Genomic DNA, 20,398 nt, shown 5'->3' on the forward strand with positions numbered 1-20,398 from the left:
TTAATGTTCTGGAAATGAAAAGGGTTTCAGAGCTCACCAAAATTTCCGAGGCTAGCTGTAACACTTACTCAAACAACTTACCCAAACAGTATCTGTGGAATGCTTTGTGCACTTTAGGCCAAATAAAATTAAATATTGAGTAAGTCCGTTAGACAGAGACACATTTTGTTGCTTAAGGTCACAAAGCAAGTTCATGGCTAAGCTGAGATTTTAACCAGGGTTTCCCAGCTTATCATATGACTCATGTTAACTACTATACTATAGCACACATAGGTAGACAATATTAAAGACAAGGAGACATATTAAAACTAAAATCCCATGCTGACAGGTGCTGTACCCTAGAAAGAGAGGGTTGGATCCAGGAAAGAGGATCCAATTCTGACACATTGGGGTTTTCTGCATTTCTCTCCCCTGCAGATACCTGCTTCTCCCAAAAGCTGATCCTGGTTGAAGAAGAATCATACGATGGAGCAGAATGAAATGAACAGGGTGGAGCAAAAAGAGACAAGATGAGAGTCTTAGGCTGCTGTAGAAGGAAGTGGGAGAGGAGGCTTGGAGAGCAGTGGGAAGACAGGGACCTTCAACTGCTTCATTGGGGCAAGACTTACTGGTAAGAGTTGTGATCACTAGGCCTGTGCTGCTTTGGTTTCTTTGAATAAATAGTTAACTTCACTGACACTGGCTGTTTTATTGCTGGCCTGCCCCTGACGAGGGGGCTACAATCTAAATATATTACATTAACACCAACCTAAGTCCTCAAGAATATATAGCACAGAATAGTGATATTTCAAGCCATGAAGGAGATGAGAAAGTCATGGAAACAAAATGTTAATGTCCTATAGACATAAAGTGGTACCTTGTTTTGAGTCCAGGATCCGTTCTGGAGCCCCGGATGCTCGATGAAAGGGACGCTCGACAAAGCGCCGCTTTGCGCATGTGCAGTTTTGTGCTTCTACGCATGTGTGAACCATGATTTAGCGCTTCTGCATGAGCACGAGCAGCAAACCTGGAAGTAACCCGTTCTGGTACTTCTGGGTTTGCTGTAGACGTTCCACGAAATGGATGCTAAATGGGGCGGACTCACAACGAGGTACTATTGTACTTGATATGATGTAGCAGGGTTGTTGTTTTTTGCATAGGTTATAGAATTTTCTTGCACCCTATCATGCCTTATAGGAAAGTAGTTAAAAAGAGAGTAAGGTTGGAAAGGAGAGGAAGAAAATATTAAGCCATGTTTGCCCTTGAGTAATTCTCAAAGGGAAAACAATAGAAAATCTGCTCCATTTCACCTGTGTTCCACACACATGTGGCTTATCTGCCTAAAAGACTAGCACATAATGTTTCTTGAGGTCATGCTTTGGAAAAATTGTTACACAACCGAATTGCCAGCATTCCATTGTGTGAAAATCATACTTCAGACCTGTGTTTTCACCTATAAAACACAGCTGTCTCCATATAATAGGCTTATATCCCCCTACCTTATTTTTTTTAGCTGAAAGCATCACTGAGGTGTCCAGCCATGGCAATTTACTCCTGAAGAGTAAGCCTGCATAGTGTATGATCACACATGAACACTCCTGGGATTTAGTGTTTCATTCAGTTGCTATACTTACATCCATCAGAAAGATGCTGTGTGGGGTGGATGAAATACTGGCAGAGAAAATGAAATGGATAGGTGATTGCAGAGTAATAAGGTGACACCTGCAGTTTTTTTTTTTGAATTAAGCCACTTGAAGACTTTAAACAAAACCTTTCAAAAACATTAGATTCTGTACACATTTAACTTGGGAACAGTCCTATTGAACTGAATGGAACTTACTTCTGAGTAGACATATACAGGATTGCACAGCAAATATAGTAAAGCAAACCAGTAGCATGGTATACTTAAAGGGAAAGGGAAAGGACCCCTGACAGCTAAGTCCAGTTGTGAATGACTCTGGGGTTGTGGCGCTCATCTTGCTTTACAGGCTGAAGGAGCTGGCATTTGCCACAGACAGTTTTTCTGGGTCATGTGGTCAGCATGACTAAGCCATCTTTAGCACAATGGAACACTGAAACCAGAGCAGCGCATGGAAACGCCATTTACCTTCCTGCCGGAGCAGTACCTATTTATATACTTGCACTTTGACATACTTTCGAACTGCTAGGTTGGCAGGAGCTGGGACTGAGCAACAGGAGCTCCCTCTGTTGCAGGGATTCGAACCGCCGACCTTCCAATCAGCAAGCCCAAGAGGCTCAGTGGGTTTAGACCACAGCGCCACCCGCGTCCCTATAGCATGGTATACTTACTAATACCCATTTGTGTGTATGAGGACCACTGGTATAATACAAAGGTAAATACATGTGCTATTTAATTAAATAACAGTTAAATGTTTCAAATAAATCATCAAATAAAGAAAGAAATGCTTTTCTGACCGAAACACATAACAATGAATTGCACTGGGCTAACATGATGATGCTCGACAAACCACAGGCATTCCTGGCATCTGGACCCTGCACAACCAACAGGTTGCATAAAAGCTGCAGAGTCACAAAGCTATGTCAGCAGAACATTTGCAAAGGCTCTCAGCTAGGCAGAGAAAAGAGTTGATGCTGAAATTTTGCATAACCCAGAACTTTGTTTATTGAAAAGTTTTCCATACTGCTATTCAATTCAAAATTTGTGGTTTACAGGAAGTAAAGCAAATCTAGCAAAAACACAGAAAGGCTTTGCTAAATATAGTGTCAGAGCTGCCCCAAGGTCCCAGCTCACAGAGGACCAACGCCAGGTCATTGTTATATACAAAAGTCTTTATTGAAGTTCAGTCTCTATTTCAAAGCCGTGGCGCGCAGCTCTACGTCTTAAATCCTAGACCGCCGAAGCTCCGTCTGAATCTCCTCCCCTCTGACACCAGTTTAAGACTCTAGCCCTGCTCTACCTCTTCCTCTGCTCTCTCCTCCTCTGGGTCCTCCTGTCCGCTGGGGCATTCCCCTTTCTGGACTCTTCTGACGCTGAGTCCCCTGACTCCTCCCCCTGCCTCCGGCGAGCTTTAGGACCTGGTTCCCAATCCAGGTTCTCTGCTGTCCCGCGCGCCTGTACATTTGAACTTGGCGCTCGCGCCAACCCAGTGACCTTCCTCCTGACGGTTACACTGCTTCTGTCACTGCTTCCCTCTTCCGGGAGGCTAGCTGGACCTGACCTCCCCTCCGTTCCCTGACTCTCCGATGGAGGCGTGGTCAGCCCTGACTCATCTTCTCTCCCTGCTGGGGGAGACGCTGGCCCCGATATCTGGGACTCTTCCCCCCCACTACGCTCTGGTGGGGAAGTTGGTCCTGATCTCCAACTGCTGCTCTGGGAGTCCCCGCTGGCCCCTTGCTTCTGGAGTGTCCCCCTTGGGACCCCCCTTGCCCTGGCCACCAGCGCCCCCTTCTGTGAATCTTCTGATTCGCTGGAGAGGCTCATGGAATCTCTCGGGCCACTATCATCTTCTCCTACGCTGCCCTCAGATTTTTCCCCTTCGCTCTCCATTTCCTCTCTTCCCTGTGCCTCTGCTCCTGAGCCTCTGACATATAGTTACAGCAGGGAGAAGGGAATATATCCAAAGTTAAAAGCACAGGGGGAAATAAAAAGGGCATTTTTGCTTGGCACCTAATAATCATGCTGGCCATTATTACCCCCATTGCTTCTTTGTGTGCTTCCCATCTTTCTTATTTCATGTGCTGTTTCTTGTCTCTTAGCTAACTTATGGAGCCATTTGGAGCAGGTCTTCATGGTTTATATCTTCTAGTGTGGTGGAGCTTTCAGCGATTGCCATGAAAGCAAAGCAAGAAATTATCATGATTGATAATAATTTCATCAGATTAAAAGTACAAACTACTGGGGCCCAGAGGACTCTTACCTGATGTGATTGATAATGAGGTTTGTATGTGGAATAAAATAATCATCCATCCCGTTCAAATGGGTACGAATGATATGCTGGTTGTCTCCTGTACTTGCTTCTGGTATTACCTACAAGGAATAACCAAAATGCTGAGCAGAAATAGAACAATAGATGAGGCACTGAAATATAAACTCTAGACTACCTAAATCAGGGGTGGGTAACATGTGGCCCTCCAGAAGCTGTTGAACTACAATGCCCATCATCACAGAACATTGGGCTATGCTGGCTGGGGCTGGTGGGAGTTGGAGTCCAAAGCATCTGGAGGGTCATAGCTTATTAACCTCTGACCTATATTCATATGACCCCACCCCCATGTATCCAGCAGCATTCCATAGGGCAAAATGCTTGGTTTCCTGGTTCCTGGAAATAAAGGATGAAATGGCATTTGCGTGTATTATGTGACATTTGCAAGGTAAGAGAACAGTTCTCCATCTGCTTTCAAGCCGTTTATAGCAGAAGACAATGCAATCATGCAGGCGCGGGAAGAATGTCCCAGCTCTAACGCTTCCATAATTTTTCTGCACAGCCTGCTATAAACATTGTTTTCAGGTTCACATATATTAATCTCACTTAAATGCACCATGCTAATTCACTGGCTTGAATGACTGACAGCAAAGTCACAGCAGTTGATTATCTCTTTGAAAAGATATCTACAGTGCCAGGGAGTGGGGGAATATATGGAAAGGGGTAGAGTGAGTATTTCTTGTTTCTGAAAGGGTTATTTCTGAGAAGAATGTAAGCTCTTTGCTATAATGAAAAGCTCACTTTGTTATTTCTCCTGTGACTCCAGCAAAATATGGAGATGAGACTTAAAAAAATAAAAATCAAACCTTAGAATGCTTATATGATGCCTAAGTTCAGTTCATTAGGCGTGTTGACTGTTTCTCTGTGTTAACAGGACATCTTCAGAATTTACAGCTAAGTAGTTCATTACAGAAAGTGCCAGAGCCTTAAAAGATCTGCTGCAATATTTTTGTCAGGCTCTTTTGAGAAACCTGTCATTTCTTGATGAAAGTGCTCTGATGTAATCATGTAGAGTATGGTACATTAGGTTTCCACCATGCCTCTAGTGTTTTCACGATAGTGAGGCTTCTTCATTAATATTTGTTTGAAATAACTCGTCAGGTGTTAGGGGTTTCCAATTGAGGACTTTCCCAACGGGACTCTAGTGATGTTCATTGTGTCATCATGGCAGCTTGCAGATGAGCAATCTGTTGACCTTTGGCACCATCAATGAAGCTAATGCTTCTGCAGGGATCAAAAGTGACAAAAGTGGCCAATAGGACTCCACCTGATCCTATGAAGCTTCTGACTTTGGTCTGGTCCTCAGACTGAGCAACTTGTCAGTTACAAACTGAACCACTCTCCATTTGTACAGCGACCATTTTAAAGGTCTGCCTGTTTTCATGCTGGAGTGTGGTAGTTGTTTGCCACCAGTCCTCACATAGCACTCTATCTATCTTTCTATCTATCTTTCTATCTATCTATCTATCTATCTATCTATCTATCTATCCAATTGCACATCTTCTGTCTGTTGCCTATTGGCAGCAACCACTATATGCAGAAACGGTGTTTCCGTGTGCTGCTCTGGTTTGCCAAAAGCAGCATAGTCATGCTGGCCACATGACCCAGAAGTTGTACGCTGGCTCCCTCGGCCAGTAAAGTGAGATGTGCACCGCAACCCGAGAGTCGGCCACGACTGGACCTAACGATCAGGGGTCCCTTTACCTTTACTATATGCAGATGTTTAGCAGAGAAACCCTTGGCCTAGCATGATATCCATTAATAGGTGCAAGGGTGTTTTGGATATAAGTTCTTAGTCTCACATTTCCCCAAAATAATTGGTGCTGAATCTATGGCAGAATGCATCATCAAAGACCCACACTTCATTGTGGGTGTTCATTGTGGATCATTAACAGCTATACCACCATCTTTTATCTAGTCTGTTGCATCAGTTACCATAAATCTGCCATCTATCAAATAATTTCCCCCTACAAATGTTTTCTCTGTTTATGGCCTACATTGCACTAATGATCTTTGGAATTCTAATTAAACATGTAATTTAATTATCATAGCCCTACTGAAGCATAAGGTAAGCTGGAAGGTAAGCTAGTTCAATCCTTTATACTAAGGCAGGATCTTCTGTTCCCAAAACCATTGTCATTTTTGTATATGTTGTTCTATCTTATTCAAATTACTATGACCATGGAGGAGAGACCTGGAATGAGAAAAGTGTTCATACCAGAAGTCCCCATGAGGCAAGGAATAAGCATAGCAAAATAGCAATGCATTCAAGTTCATGAAGCTTGCTCCATTTCTACCATAAGACACATTTACTCTCCTTAAACCAATTTACCGTATTTTTTGTCCTATAGGGCGCACCGGCCCATAGGACGCACCTCGTTTTTTTGGGGGGAAATGCATAAATAAAAATTATCTCCCCCCCCAGCCGCAGCTGCAGCCCCAAGCCTTGCAAACACCCGTCCGAACCACGGGGAACCCTCCGGAGGGCTCCCTGTGCTTCGGGCTGCAGGCTGCCGCCCCAAGCCTCGCGCACCCGGCGGGAGGTCCTGCCAGGCGTGCAAGGCTTGCGGACACCCGCCCGAAGCACGGGGAACCCTTCGGAGGGCTCACTGTGCTTCGGGCTGTAGGCTGCCACCCCAAGCATCGCACGCCCAGACCTCCCGCCGTGCTTGCAAGGCTTGCGGATAGCTTTCTGAAGCCTGGAGAGCTAGAGGCATTGGTGCGCACCGACCCCTCTCACTCTCCAGGCTTCAGCGAAAGCCTGCATTCACCCCATAGGACACACACACATTTCCACTTCATTTTTGGAGGGGAAAAAGTGTGTCCTATGGGGCGAAAAATACGGTAACAACCATGAGTTCTTTAGAATGCAGGTATTTAATTAATTGGTGTGTTGTAATTCACAACTGAGTTGGGATGGTAGCTATGGCACTACAAATGTGGTTTGGAAAAGAAAAAATGTAGAAGAGAAGCATGGAAGAGGACTGGGAAAGAGGAGAGAAAATGAAAGAGGAGAGAACAAGTAGATAGGTATTAATTATACCTGTAAAATTAATTAAATAATAATAATAATAATAATAATAATAATAATAATAATAATAATAATTTTTATTTTTAAATGAGTTACATGTTTCAGGTCAGATCAGGGATCTGGAAATGGTGAAGGACACTGCTTGAGATAAAATATAATGAAATTAAAATGGTCCTCAGTTCTCACAGTAGCAGATGAAGAATTATTTAGTTTACACTGGGGAGAGGAAACCTGTGGCTGACCAGATAGGAGCAGTTGGTGGTGGCATTGCTCCTGTGCACCAGGATGGTGAGCGGGTGGGGCAGGATAGCAGAGACCTTGGGGCAATGTGGTCATACCGGCAAAAGTACCTGTTATGCAGTGCTACTCCTTTCCACTGGGTGGACATAACTATGGAAGTTTTTGGACTCCTCTTCTCCTTGACCATGGGCCATGCGGCTGGGGTTAATGGGGGTTGGAGTTCAACAATATCTAGAAAGCCTCACGTCCCCCATTTCCGGTTTATAAATTTTCCCATCAGCTCTGTTCTTAACCTTTAAAAAAATCTACACAGTTGATTCAAAAGTTGTCTTTGTGCAGATCTTTGCATTTGCAGAGTGTTTGAAACAGTGTTTGAAACAAAAGAAACAGTGATAAGGATGAGGGAGGGAGACAGAGTTGAGGCTCACATTAATTTAATTAATTGGTGTAATTTAATAAGATTTGGTGTAATTTAATAAAATTTAATAAGATTTCTGGTAGGAAATGTTAGTCCTAAATTTCTGCTGATAAGAATAATGGATCTAAAAGAAGATTGTGATTAATTATTGGATTTGTAAGAGGCTTACCTGCAAAACCGGATGAGACTTCTTCATATCGCCCCAGCTAAGTACCCAAATTTGGTCGTGTGACTTATCATAATGTAATTTTACAGGTAGAGGGTCAGTGTCCAAAGTCTTCAAAGAAACAAAAAAAAGTTGCATTAGCTCTTCCTTATGAAAAAGAATGTAAGTTATGCATTTGATTAGGTCTGTAAGCTATTAAGAAAGCCTTTGTGCACATTTTGCATTTCATGTCCAAGTTAGACACTACACCACTGCATGCCATTGTACGCACACAGTTTAATACGCTGGCATACTGAGACCTGCTTTGTAAGTTGTTGCCAGCAAAGCAGCTGCTGCCATACCAGAGCTGCTTCCACACCAGTCCTGTCATCTATACACAATTTACATCCAGATGTATAGCATAGATGGTGTGGCACACCAGTATGGTACCTGTGTCTTTTGTTTCTCTGCCGTTTGAACCACATAGCTCTTAGGAGCAGTACTGGCAGTGGCGACACTGTTGCTTACTGAAATGGAGAGCGGTGAGATGGTAGGGAGTCTGGCACTGAGCAGGGACACTGGCGGGGAACTAAATGATCTCCACCCACAAAGTGCCAACTTCCCTAGCGCCTCACCTGGCGACATAGCTAGCTGCTTGGGTGCCTGGTGCAGCACACGTGTCCTGCACCCGGGGGCAGGGCGAGCTGCCCATGGGGGGCAGGGCTTGCTGTGTAGAGCCTTTCTGCAGCCTCTCCCTCCGCTGTAGGGCAGCTGAGGGAGCGGAGGTGGGCAGACGCAAGCTTCACACTGCTGTTTCAGGCAGCGCCAAGCCTGCAGGTGCTCAAGCCACCACGCCACTCCCAGGAGAAAAGGATGACTTGGGCATGTTGCAGGCCCCCTGGTAAGTGCTGGCCCCTGCAGTGTGGCACTCAGTGCCAGCTGCTTTTCGTTGCATTTGTTGACTGAACTATAAAGTTTTGTGAGCCCATTTTTTTTTTTATAAACTAGATTTTGTCATTTCGTCACCCCCTTCAGTGATGACACCCGGGGTAGCCTGCACCCACCGCACCCCCTTCCTCCACCACTGGCCTCACCATCTGTCTCCCAGTAAGCAGCAGCAACATCGCTGCCAGGAGATGAGCTGCATTGTGCCACCTCTCCCCTGCCAACCACTCCTTGATTGATTGGTTGGTTGGTTGGTTGGTTGGTTGGCTTTGCTTAAATGCCGCTTTTCCACAATGAGCTGCGCCCAAAGTGGCTTACAGCAAATGTTCAAAACAGAGAACACAGGAAATACAAAATACAGAACATGTTAGTAAATAGCAAAAACCAACAATTTGGCAAACCGATTCAATATTACAAAAACCAACAATGATCTAGATTTAAGAAAAAAGAACAACAAGCAAAAATGAAAGTTAACTGACAATGCAGTTTGTGGTACTGGTCTTGCTACACTCCAAGGAGCTTGGCATAAATGCAGTTTTTTTTTGGGGGGGGGGGTAGATGACAAACAGCTGGCCCTCGCATCTGTCTTCCAGAGGAGGCTGACAGCATCAAGAGACAAATGTCAGCAATGATACTGAGTCTCTTCCTCAGCCTCCTGGAAGTACCAAGAAGAAGAAGAAGAAGAATTTGGATTTGATATCCCACTTTATCACTACCCAAAGGAGTCTCAAAGCGGTTAACATTCTCCTTTCCCTTCCTCCTCCACAAGGCTGAGAGACTTCAAAAAAGTGTGACTAGCCCAAGGTCACCCAGCAGCTGCATGTTCACCAGATTACGAGTCTATCACACTTAACCACTACACCACACTGGCTCTCTACCACTACACCCATCAAGGGCTTATGCAGGTCTTCTGAACAGCACTCAGTGAATCCCTTCATCTACACATGCTTCCATTCCATGTGGCCATGTTGTGACAGCCTTTTGAATAAGAAAAAGGTGTTGTGGACATGACAAGGGCCTAACATGCCAGCCATAAACTGACTTTAGTATCTGGGTTGCATATTTATTTGAAAGTGTCACAGAGTTCAGTGCACAGAATTACAACTTCACAGAAACTGCAATCCTGTGTTTGCTTTCTCATAAGTAAGTTTCCACTGTGTTCAGTGGGACCTTACTTTCAGGTACATGTGTAGAGGATTGTGGCCTCAGAATATGACAATACTCTACATATATAGTTATCAGCATTACATATTACAACCTATGTTGTTAACAGAGGATTTCAATTGACAGCCATTATAGTGTCAAAATGTTGTTGGCAAACTATTAGCGACATGATTAGTAACGATCCTCTTTCTAGTAGCCACCTCAGGATGTCAAGCATGAGGTATTACCATACTCCTAACATGCTGCTAACCCAGCTGCAGATCTGTATTTTTACAAATCTACTAACAAAGTCGATAGCTAGAACCTCCTTTGGGAAGAGGCCAATTTTTTGGCAGTATGAAACCTCTTTGTCCCCCATCCAAAAGCATTCAGTTGCCCCTGGGAAGTTACCTGAATGACTTTCTGAGTCTGGATATCAAGGATCATTATTCTATTCCACTTTGGCTGTGTTACATAAATATATTTGTCTCTGACATTGACAGCGGAAGCCCAGAGGCAGGACTGAATGGCTTCACCTTCAACTCTAGGACAGATTTCTGCCTGAAATAAAATAATGAAAGCAGGTTTAATAAGTTTAGGTTCAGTGCTGTGATCCAGGCAGTCTGCTATATATGGCCACAGAGGAAAACGATAGAAGGTAAAACAATGAGACCTTGAAGGTATGGCTTGTGCTGAGAGTAATAGATCTAACCTGTGGTATTGAGCTAGTTCTCTGGCAAACCTTTTGGGGGACCTGTCTTTTGGTCATTTGATGGGGCTGAGGCCAAGTTGAAGAGACCTCCAAAGAGGGAGGTGGAGGTGGTAGTGCTTCAGTGGAATTTTCATTGGCTGGGATTTCTACCTTATTAAATGTGAGGGGGTTTCTCTTGCATTTCAACATTTATAAAGGCCATATGTGTGCTTGCAGTGGCACCAGATTCTCTCTCCCGTATTGCAGGACTCTTTGGAATGCCCACACAATGTCATATAGTCACACACATGTTCCAGGAAACACTGTTGCAGTGGAAACCTGTGCACAGAGAGCCTCACATCACTGCAAGAGCACATGGAACATTTTTTTTTTAAAAAATAAGTGCAGGATGCCCTCAATCTTCAGCTATTAAATTAGTAAAGTAAGAACAACTCCCTGCCCCACAAAACATCTTCAAATTTTTCAAAGTTGTAGAAATTTGTTCCCCAGTTTGCTGTGGGAAGAATGGACATGCTAAACTGAGGTGCAAAGCCAGCTTTATTTTAAGCCAGGCATAGGCAAACTCAGTCCTCCAGATGTTTTGAGACTACAATTCCCACCATCCCTGACCACTGGTCCTGCTAGCTAGGGATTATGGGAGTTCCAAAATATCTGGAGGGCCGAGTTTGCCTACGCCTGCTTTAAGCCATCACAGACTGAAATTTATATTCAAACAATAATATAGCCATTGAATAATTGGGAGAGCCATATTTGAGTTATGGAACTTGTGGTTCACAATACAGGGCCTCAAGTTAGCTAAGGTAGAGTCTACCTCCTGAGGTAAACCATATGTTTTGGCAACAGGAGTTTCTTGATAAATTTTTCAACCTTCAGTTCAATAGAACTTGGGTGGCTAGGAAAATATGCTCCTCACATTGCGGTTTATTTAGATGAATGTATGGACTGAAGGCCTGTGAAACTCCAGTTCTAAACTTTATAAATTTGGCATATGGTAGGGATTCACTTCACAAGTCCCACCAGAAAGGCTTGTGCTGATCGTGTGGTCAACATAGCACAACATTGAATTCCTCTTTACATGTACAATATATAAATTTCACAATTTTGCCACAGCAGGCAGTGAGATAAATAATGTAGTTTTTAACAGAAGCTGAACTGCAGCAGAAAAGCAGTGCTGCCTGCAATGAATACAGGATGGAAAGGAAAACAAGGACTTCTTACATCCCTGATGCAAGACCAAGATTAATTACCCCAAACTTACATAACTTGAGAAAACTTTCTCATTTGGTTTGATGTGTCTCTGGATCTCACAGTCAGTTGGCTGAATTATTGTGATCCCATCATCAGAAAAGACATAGAACATGTTTCCCACACTGAGCCCTTGAAGAGAAAACAAAAAAAGCAAGGGAAAAAACATGTCATAATTTCCTGTCTAAAAACAAAAAAAGTAGGCTAAACCTCAAAAATAAAAATTACTATACAAAACGAAACCAAAAAACCCCTAGAGATTTGGATGCTTTTGGTGCATTCACAAAATTAAAGTTCATGTCACAAGTAGGGCTTCAAGGTGTGAGGAAAGAGGTACAGATAAGCTCAAAAATGTATTGCCTTGGTGGTAACAGTTACAAATGTAAGACAGTATCTTGGGATCATGTGTTTTGCAATCAAATTAATATGCAGGTTTCTTTCCTTTGCATTAGAAGCAGTTTGCTAATACTTTTGCCCTTTCCAGGTAAATGTTTCAAATGCTGGAATGCAACCATGCATTTCACACAATTTGGAATAAGGGGTGTTACTAACTTGTCGAGGGTAATACTTTTTTCCCAGTGGCCTAGAGACATTTAGGGGGTGGGGCAAAATCCTTATAGCCACCAAAGCAAAAACATTTTTGAAATTTTGCAAACTGTAATTCACAAATGTGGAATCTTTTAGCATTGCAATAGCACTCATCTATCAAAACTGGGGCATTCCAGAAGCTTTAGGGGGGAAAATAGCCTGTCAGTGAGATTCTAGTAAAAGAATTGTATTCTACATTTCTGCTTAATCAGAAATGTCCTGAAACGTTGCTAGTATACTTCATTTTCCATTACATGCAAATGCAGTAATGAATACCTTGTATGCTTTTCAATCACTCTCATCAGAAATCCTTTCACTACACATGTATATATATATTCTACAGATACGGTATTGTAATGGCTTCTGTCATCCCAAATAAAGTTGATAGTGTACTTATCTGCCAAACTTCCATAGTTTTACTTCTGTAAACTGTTTTGTACAGAAAATGAAAGCTCAATTTGTCAAAAAAGTTACCTTTGGTGGATGATGGTTGTTTTTAAGCTAATAAACTGTGTATCCTGTTCAGACTTGAAAAGTTACTGGATGACATTAAACGCTTCCAAGATTGGAAATCAAGGAATCACAAAGTGCACAATTCAGTCAAAGTGTAACCATTTTCCATTTATTTAAAGGGAAATAATTAAGCACATGAGAGAACTCTCACTGAAATTGGCTCGATTTAGAAATGCCTAACTTTGGCGAGATTGTGCACTGACAATTTAATAATGAAAATATTGCTTATTTAAAAAATAGGTAACAACCATGCAATATTTGCTTTTCGTTGCTGTTAAATTGATGCAATTCATCATGCTTTTCAGTACATCTGCTCCTGGAGTCACAGATCTTGCAAACAAGTATGCAATAGAAAATGAGTATTTGCAAGATTGAGTCCCCTGGTGTATATTCCATAGCGTCAAAGCACAATGACACTTGCACATTATATAGCTTTTATTATATCCGTTTGGTGTGCTGAGAATTTGATATATGAAGTTTAGCCTTTGAATTATACCACAGAAATACCCCAGTTAAGGCATCAAAGTGGATCTAGGATCAATGATCCTTAAATGTGATGCTGCAGTGAGGGATCATGCATTTTCTGAACACACGGCTAGCAAATTCCTATGTTATCATCACTGCTGAAGAACTAAAATACCTCAGGCATATCTTAGGCTGACATTTTCAACAAATGTGGACCAAAATCCTTTCTTGCCGCATGCACACAGTTCCTCTTCATTTCAATGAGGACTGAATACACACATTAGAAAGCAGGATTTGGCCCTTGATGCAATGAGTGCACATTTCTGCAGATGTTTAAAGTTGGGACAGTTTAAAACAAATGATAACAATCATGCATTAACTTATGGTAAGTGTGAACTGTGCCTATATTCAGATTCATGCACATTAACCACCCTGCTCTTTATGATCGTTTGATAAAATGCATGTTCACATTTCAGCTTTCATTTGCCCTGCCGTTAAAGCAGATATTTATGGTAATGCTATGACTCAATTTCATGTTGCTGAAGCATTAGTGGTTTATTATCATAGCCTTGATGAATTTTCCACGAGGAAAATGCAGTAGTCCATGTTCTAGCCTTCATTAGAACCAGCATTGCATTACTCAAGCTTTCAAAGCCTATGTACACCCTGCCCCAAGTAACCACATTTTAAAGAAGAGAGCCCTTAAAGATAAGACGTTTCCCTTCAGGACCAAGGAAAGAATCCAAGCAGGAAAGGTCCTTATTCCTTGCATGGAAATGTCATAGGTTTCTGGAGCAGGGACAGAGCTCTTGGTCCCTCCTATATTCCAGTTCCAAGCATGCTAGTTAAAAATATCAGGCTACTGACTTTTTAGAGTTTATTTAATTTACGTAATCTATATAAGTCCACAAAAGCTCATAGCCTGAAATTTTCTATACCAGATCTTACAGTTAAACTACCTTTCCCCCATTTACGGCACACTTCTCTTGAACGGGCACACAAGCCTAGAACATCAGAAACAACCACTCTAGTATTTTGTGAAAAAACTGTATTTTGATGGTAGAGCTAAATCCTGCTTCTCTGACTCCAAGGAAAGATTTGATCGATGCAGGATATCATGTTCATGTAAGGTGTGTTCCAGTGCCCTTTCAGCATTGCAGAGGCTTTTTCTAGGAAGAAGAAATAACCCGGTGATCCTATGATACTAAAGGTACTTAATTGGATGGAGTCAACACAGGCCAATTATTTCATCCATTCATGGAACGTTGAGTTCATCTCAGCTGCGATAGATGCCCAGTCACTGAACCACTAGGACATGCCATCTCATGATCAACATGCCAAAATAAGTTAAACAACCAATTGTTTAACTGTCCCTGACCAGCTTTTGCACATGCAAATTAATATGGTAGGTATTCACTTGATGTGAAACTCTGGAAAAATTATATTATTTCCTACTGCCCAGCAAATATTTATACTGGCGATTCATTGTACAATTTCCTGTAGACATATCTCAATACTTAGGGCTCCTACGAGAACTTAAGAGAGTCTTTTTGCAGAATCGTCCCACAGTGCTGCAGTAATGCTCGGAAGGCTAGAATCATGGGGGTGTGGCAACTATCACCTTTCCTTCCTGGTTGGGTAGGAAGAACACTTGGCAATTGGCTCCATCATGTGGTCCAGCTTTTTAATATATCGTCATGGTGACATGAGATAAGGCCAAGGAAAACACATCTTGCTCTGCTGTGGTGATATATGAATCAGACCTCAATAAGTAAATCCATTAAGGTTTTAAGGATTATTTTAACCTGCACAGAGACTAGAAGTGTAGGATTCACTATAAATCTGATCAAGCTGAATAAACAATTGTCACTGGAGTAAGCAGTGTTCTACGTGGTTGAAGGGAAGGAGAGCAACAGCTTTCCTGATATTTATTTAGCAAAAAATATGGAGCTGAAATATGTGGCCTAGAAAATAAACATCTGTTCAAGTGATGTAAATGAACAAAGAACAGCAGGATTTGTTGGTGTAAATTAGAGTACTTACATTCCACTTAAAGTATAGTAAATTGTGACTTTCATTCTGGTGTTTCTGCTGATGATTACATACTTAAGAATCTGTTTTCAAATGTTGTTAACTTTCTGAATGCCTGTTCAGAAAATCTTTATCATAGAAACTTAAGAGTCTTTTAGAAAAGTTGCATCACTAATATTCTACCAGTTATTTGTTGGGTTTGCCTGCGTGCTAAGCTGAGACCTGCTGACATTGCTAAAGTTAGTGGCAAATCAGTGGAGAATGGTCCATTATGGAATTATTAAAGCAGACAAGCACATTATCACTACAACAAGACAATTTTACTGCAGTACCTTCCTCTCGCCACAGTATGTTTGCAACTGCAGCATCAGAGAAATGGGAGAGCCAGAAAATGATCAAGAAAAGGAAAAAAAAAACATTGTCAAAATTTCATTGCAGCAATTAAAGGAATTTAACATTCTGGTTTTTTAAAACTGTTTTTCCTCTGATAGCTTTACAGTATTAATTCAGACACATGATGTCACTTGAGTAAAGATATGACAAAATAAACTTCACCAAATTCAGTTTTTCTGTTGAAGCATCTATTGCCCCTCCCCCACAGCAAACATCAAAGTTTTTATAGAGAGAAAATTCTCATTAAATTAAATATTTTTGATTTTTGCCTAAGTAAATATTACAAAACATGTCTCTTCATGAGCAGACAGTTCTCCTCTTTCCACAATAATGGCCTTTTATCTTGTAGAATCACACAGAAGCTGTAACCACATGAAAGCTTGCTGTAAATGCAATGCATTTTCTAACAGATAATTACAGAAATCATAATGCTAAGCAGACTTTCTTTTCATTAATATTCATTAATGAGCATTTTGATGTTCAAAGTTTTATTTTTTAATTAATTTATTTTTACAGCCTTCTCTGGGCAAAAACAGCCTTGCCATGGAGATTACTATTATTCTTTTCCCTAATATTTATTTACATTTCTTACTTGTGGAACAAATGCCTGGGGCTGATCTTCCATTGTGCGTTGGTGACTGAAGGCACATTTGTTAGGGAGCTGTAGTCAATCCCAGTTGCCTAGGGGTTGTTGTTTTGTGATTATATGCCCATTTGAAAATACATGTTTGTCAAATTCATGCACTAAATTTTTAAATGCAATATCTTGTTGGCGTATCTTAGAAAAGTAATGTGTAAAGTTGGCTGTACACAGTCCTATGCAAAGGTTCCCATGATGCTACAAAGGATTGTGAGACCAATCTTGTTTTGCGTTTTGAAAACAATAGATAGATAGCTTCAAATATTTTTCTTTTGCAGCAGTGCCTTGTTAGCTTTAGGCATCAAGAAAATGAGAGATACAAATTGACTGCAATTTTAATTAGAATGGCAAGGAATGTAATTCTATGACTGTCAATGAAAAATCTTGCATTCTTCCCTGCTATGCAAGCTGAACCTTGTATCATATTGCACATATTTCTTCAAATCAGGAGACATCCTGCAGATATTTTATAAGCAAGACTTCCATGAGGTTTCATTAGTGGTATGGGTCTGATTTGTGAGCACTTTAAACTCCAAAACAGGAGCAAAAGAGTACCCCTAAACTCTACGCCATAACATAGTCCAGCAGATGCCATCAGAAAAAGGCCAGAGCATGGTGGCCTTGGATAATACTGTGACCCCACAGGTATGGATTTTGCTGCCCCAGCATCAATGATCTCATGGAGGACATCATGGGGATATAAAGATAATCGCAGCAAGCTTGAAGGTTTCTAATCCCTGGTGTGTTCTAGATTATGTCATAACAGGGTCTAGAGATTTATCCATAGCCTATAATGCTCCTGACCTGGATGGAACCATCTGCATAATCCCCAGCCTTGAATGGTTTACTAGAAGAAGGAATATGGCAGCAAGTGTTCCAGACAAGCTAAAAGAGGCAGAGTCTGCAGGAAAACCTCCAGGTGCCAATGCATTCTTGCTGCTGTTACACTGTGCTGGATGTTTGCTGAACTAATTGGGGGTGGGGGTTAGGCTTAATTCCAAAAACCACAGAGAAGGTCTACCCATCACTAAATTTCTCACGTTCCATGAAGAATTTCAGGAGTGAAGATCAAATACGTCTTTGCTTCAGACTCATTATATATTAGAGCAGACTACTAAGGAACAATGTGGAAGTTCTTAACCAGAGTTTGTTAGTTTTAAATAACAACAGTGAATGGAATCACAAAGTCCCTTAGAATTGTGTAATTAATTAACTACTGTTGGTGATAAATGGGAAGCAGACAGCTACTTTGAAATTAAGCTTGATCATGTGAATCTTTACTCAGGCAAAACCCAGTTTGATACCATTCAATTAAATCCGCAGTTTTAAAACTCAAACCATAACCTTAGATATAGTAAAGAGCTTAGAAAGTGTGTGTAAAAGTTAAACCTACGAGTCTTTCTAGCGGAATCTTCAATGAAGAGAGAAGAAATATCTTCATCTACTCCCACTTCATTTTTAGCAATGCAAGTATAGGCACCTGTGTCTTCATATCGGACACTACTGATGTGAAGTTCGCTTCCATTTGCTGCAACAAAAAAGATCCACAAAAGCTATAAATTGTAACAAGCTCTGGAAAGTGAGGTTTTTAGGCTGCAGTCTTAAACGCAGTTACTTGACAGAGAGTTCCAGTGAAATCAAATAGGCTCAGAGGGTTTTATCCAAGAAAGTAATTCTGTTAGCATAAGGACTTTTTCCTTTCCTTGCACACCTGCCCATCTGTTCTGGAGGACTGGGAAGAGAGAGAGAGAAGAGGAAAGGAAGTTCTATGGTGCAGGAGGAAGTCCTTGTGTTAACAGTAACAGGGCAACTATGTGGGATACAACACAGGGTTTCAGCCTTACAATTATGTTTTTGAACTCATTATTCCAGAATTGAGATTGCTTACAATTGAAGAAGTCCAGAAATACTGAGGATGAATGATTGGTTACCATGACATTGGAAAGTCACAAAAGTTTACTTATCTTTCCAAGAATAAGAGAATGACAGTAGACAATACATTATCAGATGGCTAAATCTTTGAACTTCTGATAATATTTTCATTTCTTGTATTTATTCACATAGTTCTAGGGCATCTTTAAAAGCAAAGCCTTCACAAAGCAGCAAAACCATCCATAAAATACAATGGCACATTTCGGTAACACCAACCACTTAAAACAACAGTCTAAAACAGTTCACCAGCCAGTAACTTAACATTAAAAATGAAGTAAAACCACATAAAATCATTTCCATTCAGCAGCATTGTAAAATTCTTTGAAAAACATGTGGCCTTCCAGAGGCTGTTTAAAAGCCTGTACATGAATTTTGGGATATTAATTTTGATTATAGCTTTTTTTACAGGCAGTTTGACACGATGAATATAAGATACTAAAAGTGGCAATTATACAAGAATTGAGAAATTTACTGTAAACTGATGAAAAGAATTGAGAGCTGCTTTAGGGCACAGTCCCTCAGCCAGCATTTGGCTCATGGAGGGGCTTTCTGAACCGTGTACATACTGCATAAAGGTGAGAGGCCCACTAGTAGGATGGTACTTGTGCTGCTAGAGCACACACACACACACACACACACACACACACACACACACACACACACACAATATGCCTGCAGAGGACTCCCCAGAAGTAGTTGTTCTGTTAGAGGTGAAGGTTGAAACAGGGTGTTCCAGGAGCACATCCTGGGGTTGTTGCGGCAGTCAAGGATCTACAGGATTCTAGAGCCCCTCATTTCCCCAAAACACCCTTGATGGAGCAAAAAACTCTCCCACCCTGCTATCCAACAGGGCTTTGGATGTGGTGGTTTCTGTTCCATGGAGTCTCCACACACCCCCATGTGCAACAGGCCTGCTCTGTTAATTCCAGTAACACAGAAAATAATGTTCTGTTCATTCCAATAATACGTATATGAAAAGAGATAGTGTACTGGAGGAATCCAGCGTTGTGCTTTGTTTGTCAGCACAGGCATTTCAGATTGTCAGACAGAACGATTCCCGCTCTCCTTACCCCTCACACAGGAGGTATGTGGGATGCATGGGGTGGGGAAAGGGGAGAAAGTCCCATAGTGCCAGCAAAATCCCTTGCACAGGGCATCCACCATTGAGACTCATTTGGTGAATCACGGAGCCAATTATTTTTCATCCCATTTTGTGCATCACAGGGCCAATTATTTTTCATCTCAACCAATACAGCAGCACTTGATCCAGATTTTACCTAAGAAGCCATAGAAAGTATTGACTGATGTTGAATTTGCAAAGAGAAAAAGCAAAAATTCGGTTCCATTTGACGTCAGATAAAGCAAACGTTTCTTACCCCTACCTAATAGCATCAGTTGCTTAGACAATTTGGGCATGATACCAATGCCGTTCTTTAGCCAGGAGATTTTGGGATTTGGGATCCCCTCAGCATGACACTTGAGGCTGGCTGATACCCCAGGTTCTTGTGCCTGGGTTTCAGGATACACACGAATCACTGGTGGCACTGTGGAGAGAGAAAAAACAAAACAATGGGTGGCTTTAAACTAAGCTGTTAGGTGTCAGCTCTTACTCATCAACAACTTACAACACGGTATTGTTGTGGCAGCTAGGAATATAGAGGACCCAAACATTATGGATCCAAACCATACATTATGTGCAATTTCATGTTTCTTTCGTGTGTGTGTGTGTGTGTGTGTGTGTGTGTGTGTGTTTTAAGGGGCTGTAAACTTTTCCTTTCCTATCATTTATCTGCTCAAGACTGCACTCCAAGTACCTTTCTGCAATGCTGGGAAATTATGTGGTAAGCCAGTATCTTTTCCCTGCAGAAAGAAAAGCACCTTTTGGGTGTATGATTTTGAGTTGACAGCTGGCAGGATGAGAAAAAGGTGGCAACCTTCCACTGGCCCTCTTCCGCTTTTGTTTGTGTACTCTAAAGTTGACACACACACACACCACATTACACTGCTGCTGAA

At 41.6% G+C, this 20,398-nt stretch overlaps 1 protein-coding gene across 3 annotated transcripts in view; it reads right to left on the reverse strand.

The window, feature by feature from the left end:
- The window catches only part of FSTL4 (follistatin like 4), a 369,203-nt gene that overhangs the window by 1,157 nt on the left and 347,648 nt on the right, over positions 1–20,398 (reverse strand). For 2 of the 3 annotated variants that reach the window (XM_083728410.1, XM_083728408.1), the window contains 7 exons: positions 19,768–19,929; positions 17,847–17,981; positions 15,753–15,779; positions 11,837–11,955; positions 10,278–10,427; positions 7,803–7,910; positions 3,879–3,988 (listed from right to left, as the gene is read on the reverse strand). In XM_083728410.1, coding sequence (XP_083584536.1) covers positions 3,879–3,988; positions 7,803–7,910; positions 10,278–10,427; positions 11,837–11,955; positions 15,753–15,779; positions 17,847–17,981; positions 19,768–19,929 — 811 coding nt within the window. The remainder of the gene's footprint in view (positions 1–3,878; positions 3,989–7,802; positions 7,911–10,277; positions 10,428–11,836; positions 11,956–15,752; positions 15,780–17,846; positions 17,982–19,767; positions 19,930–20,398) is intronic. The other variant, XM_083728409.1, reaches the window with a different exon arrangement.

This window comes from Podarcis gaigeae (assembly GCF_964106915.1).
Source record: "Podarcis gaigeae genome assembly, chromosome: 2".
NCBI classification, from domain to species: domain Eukaryota; kingdom Metazoa; phylum Chordata; class Lepidosauria; order Squamata; family Lacertidae; genus Podarcis; species Podarcis gaigeae.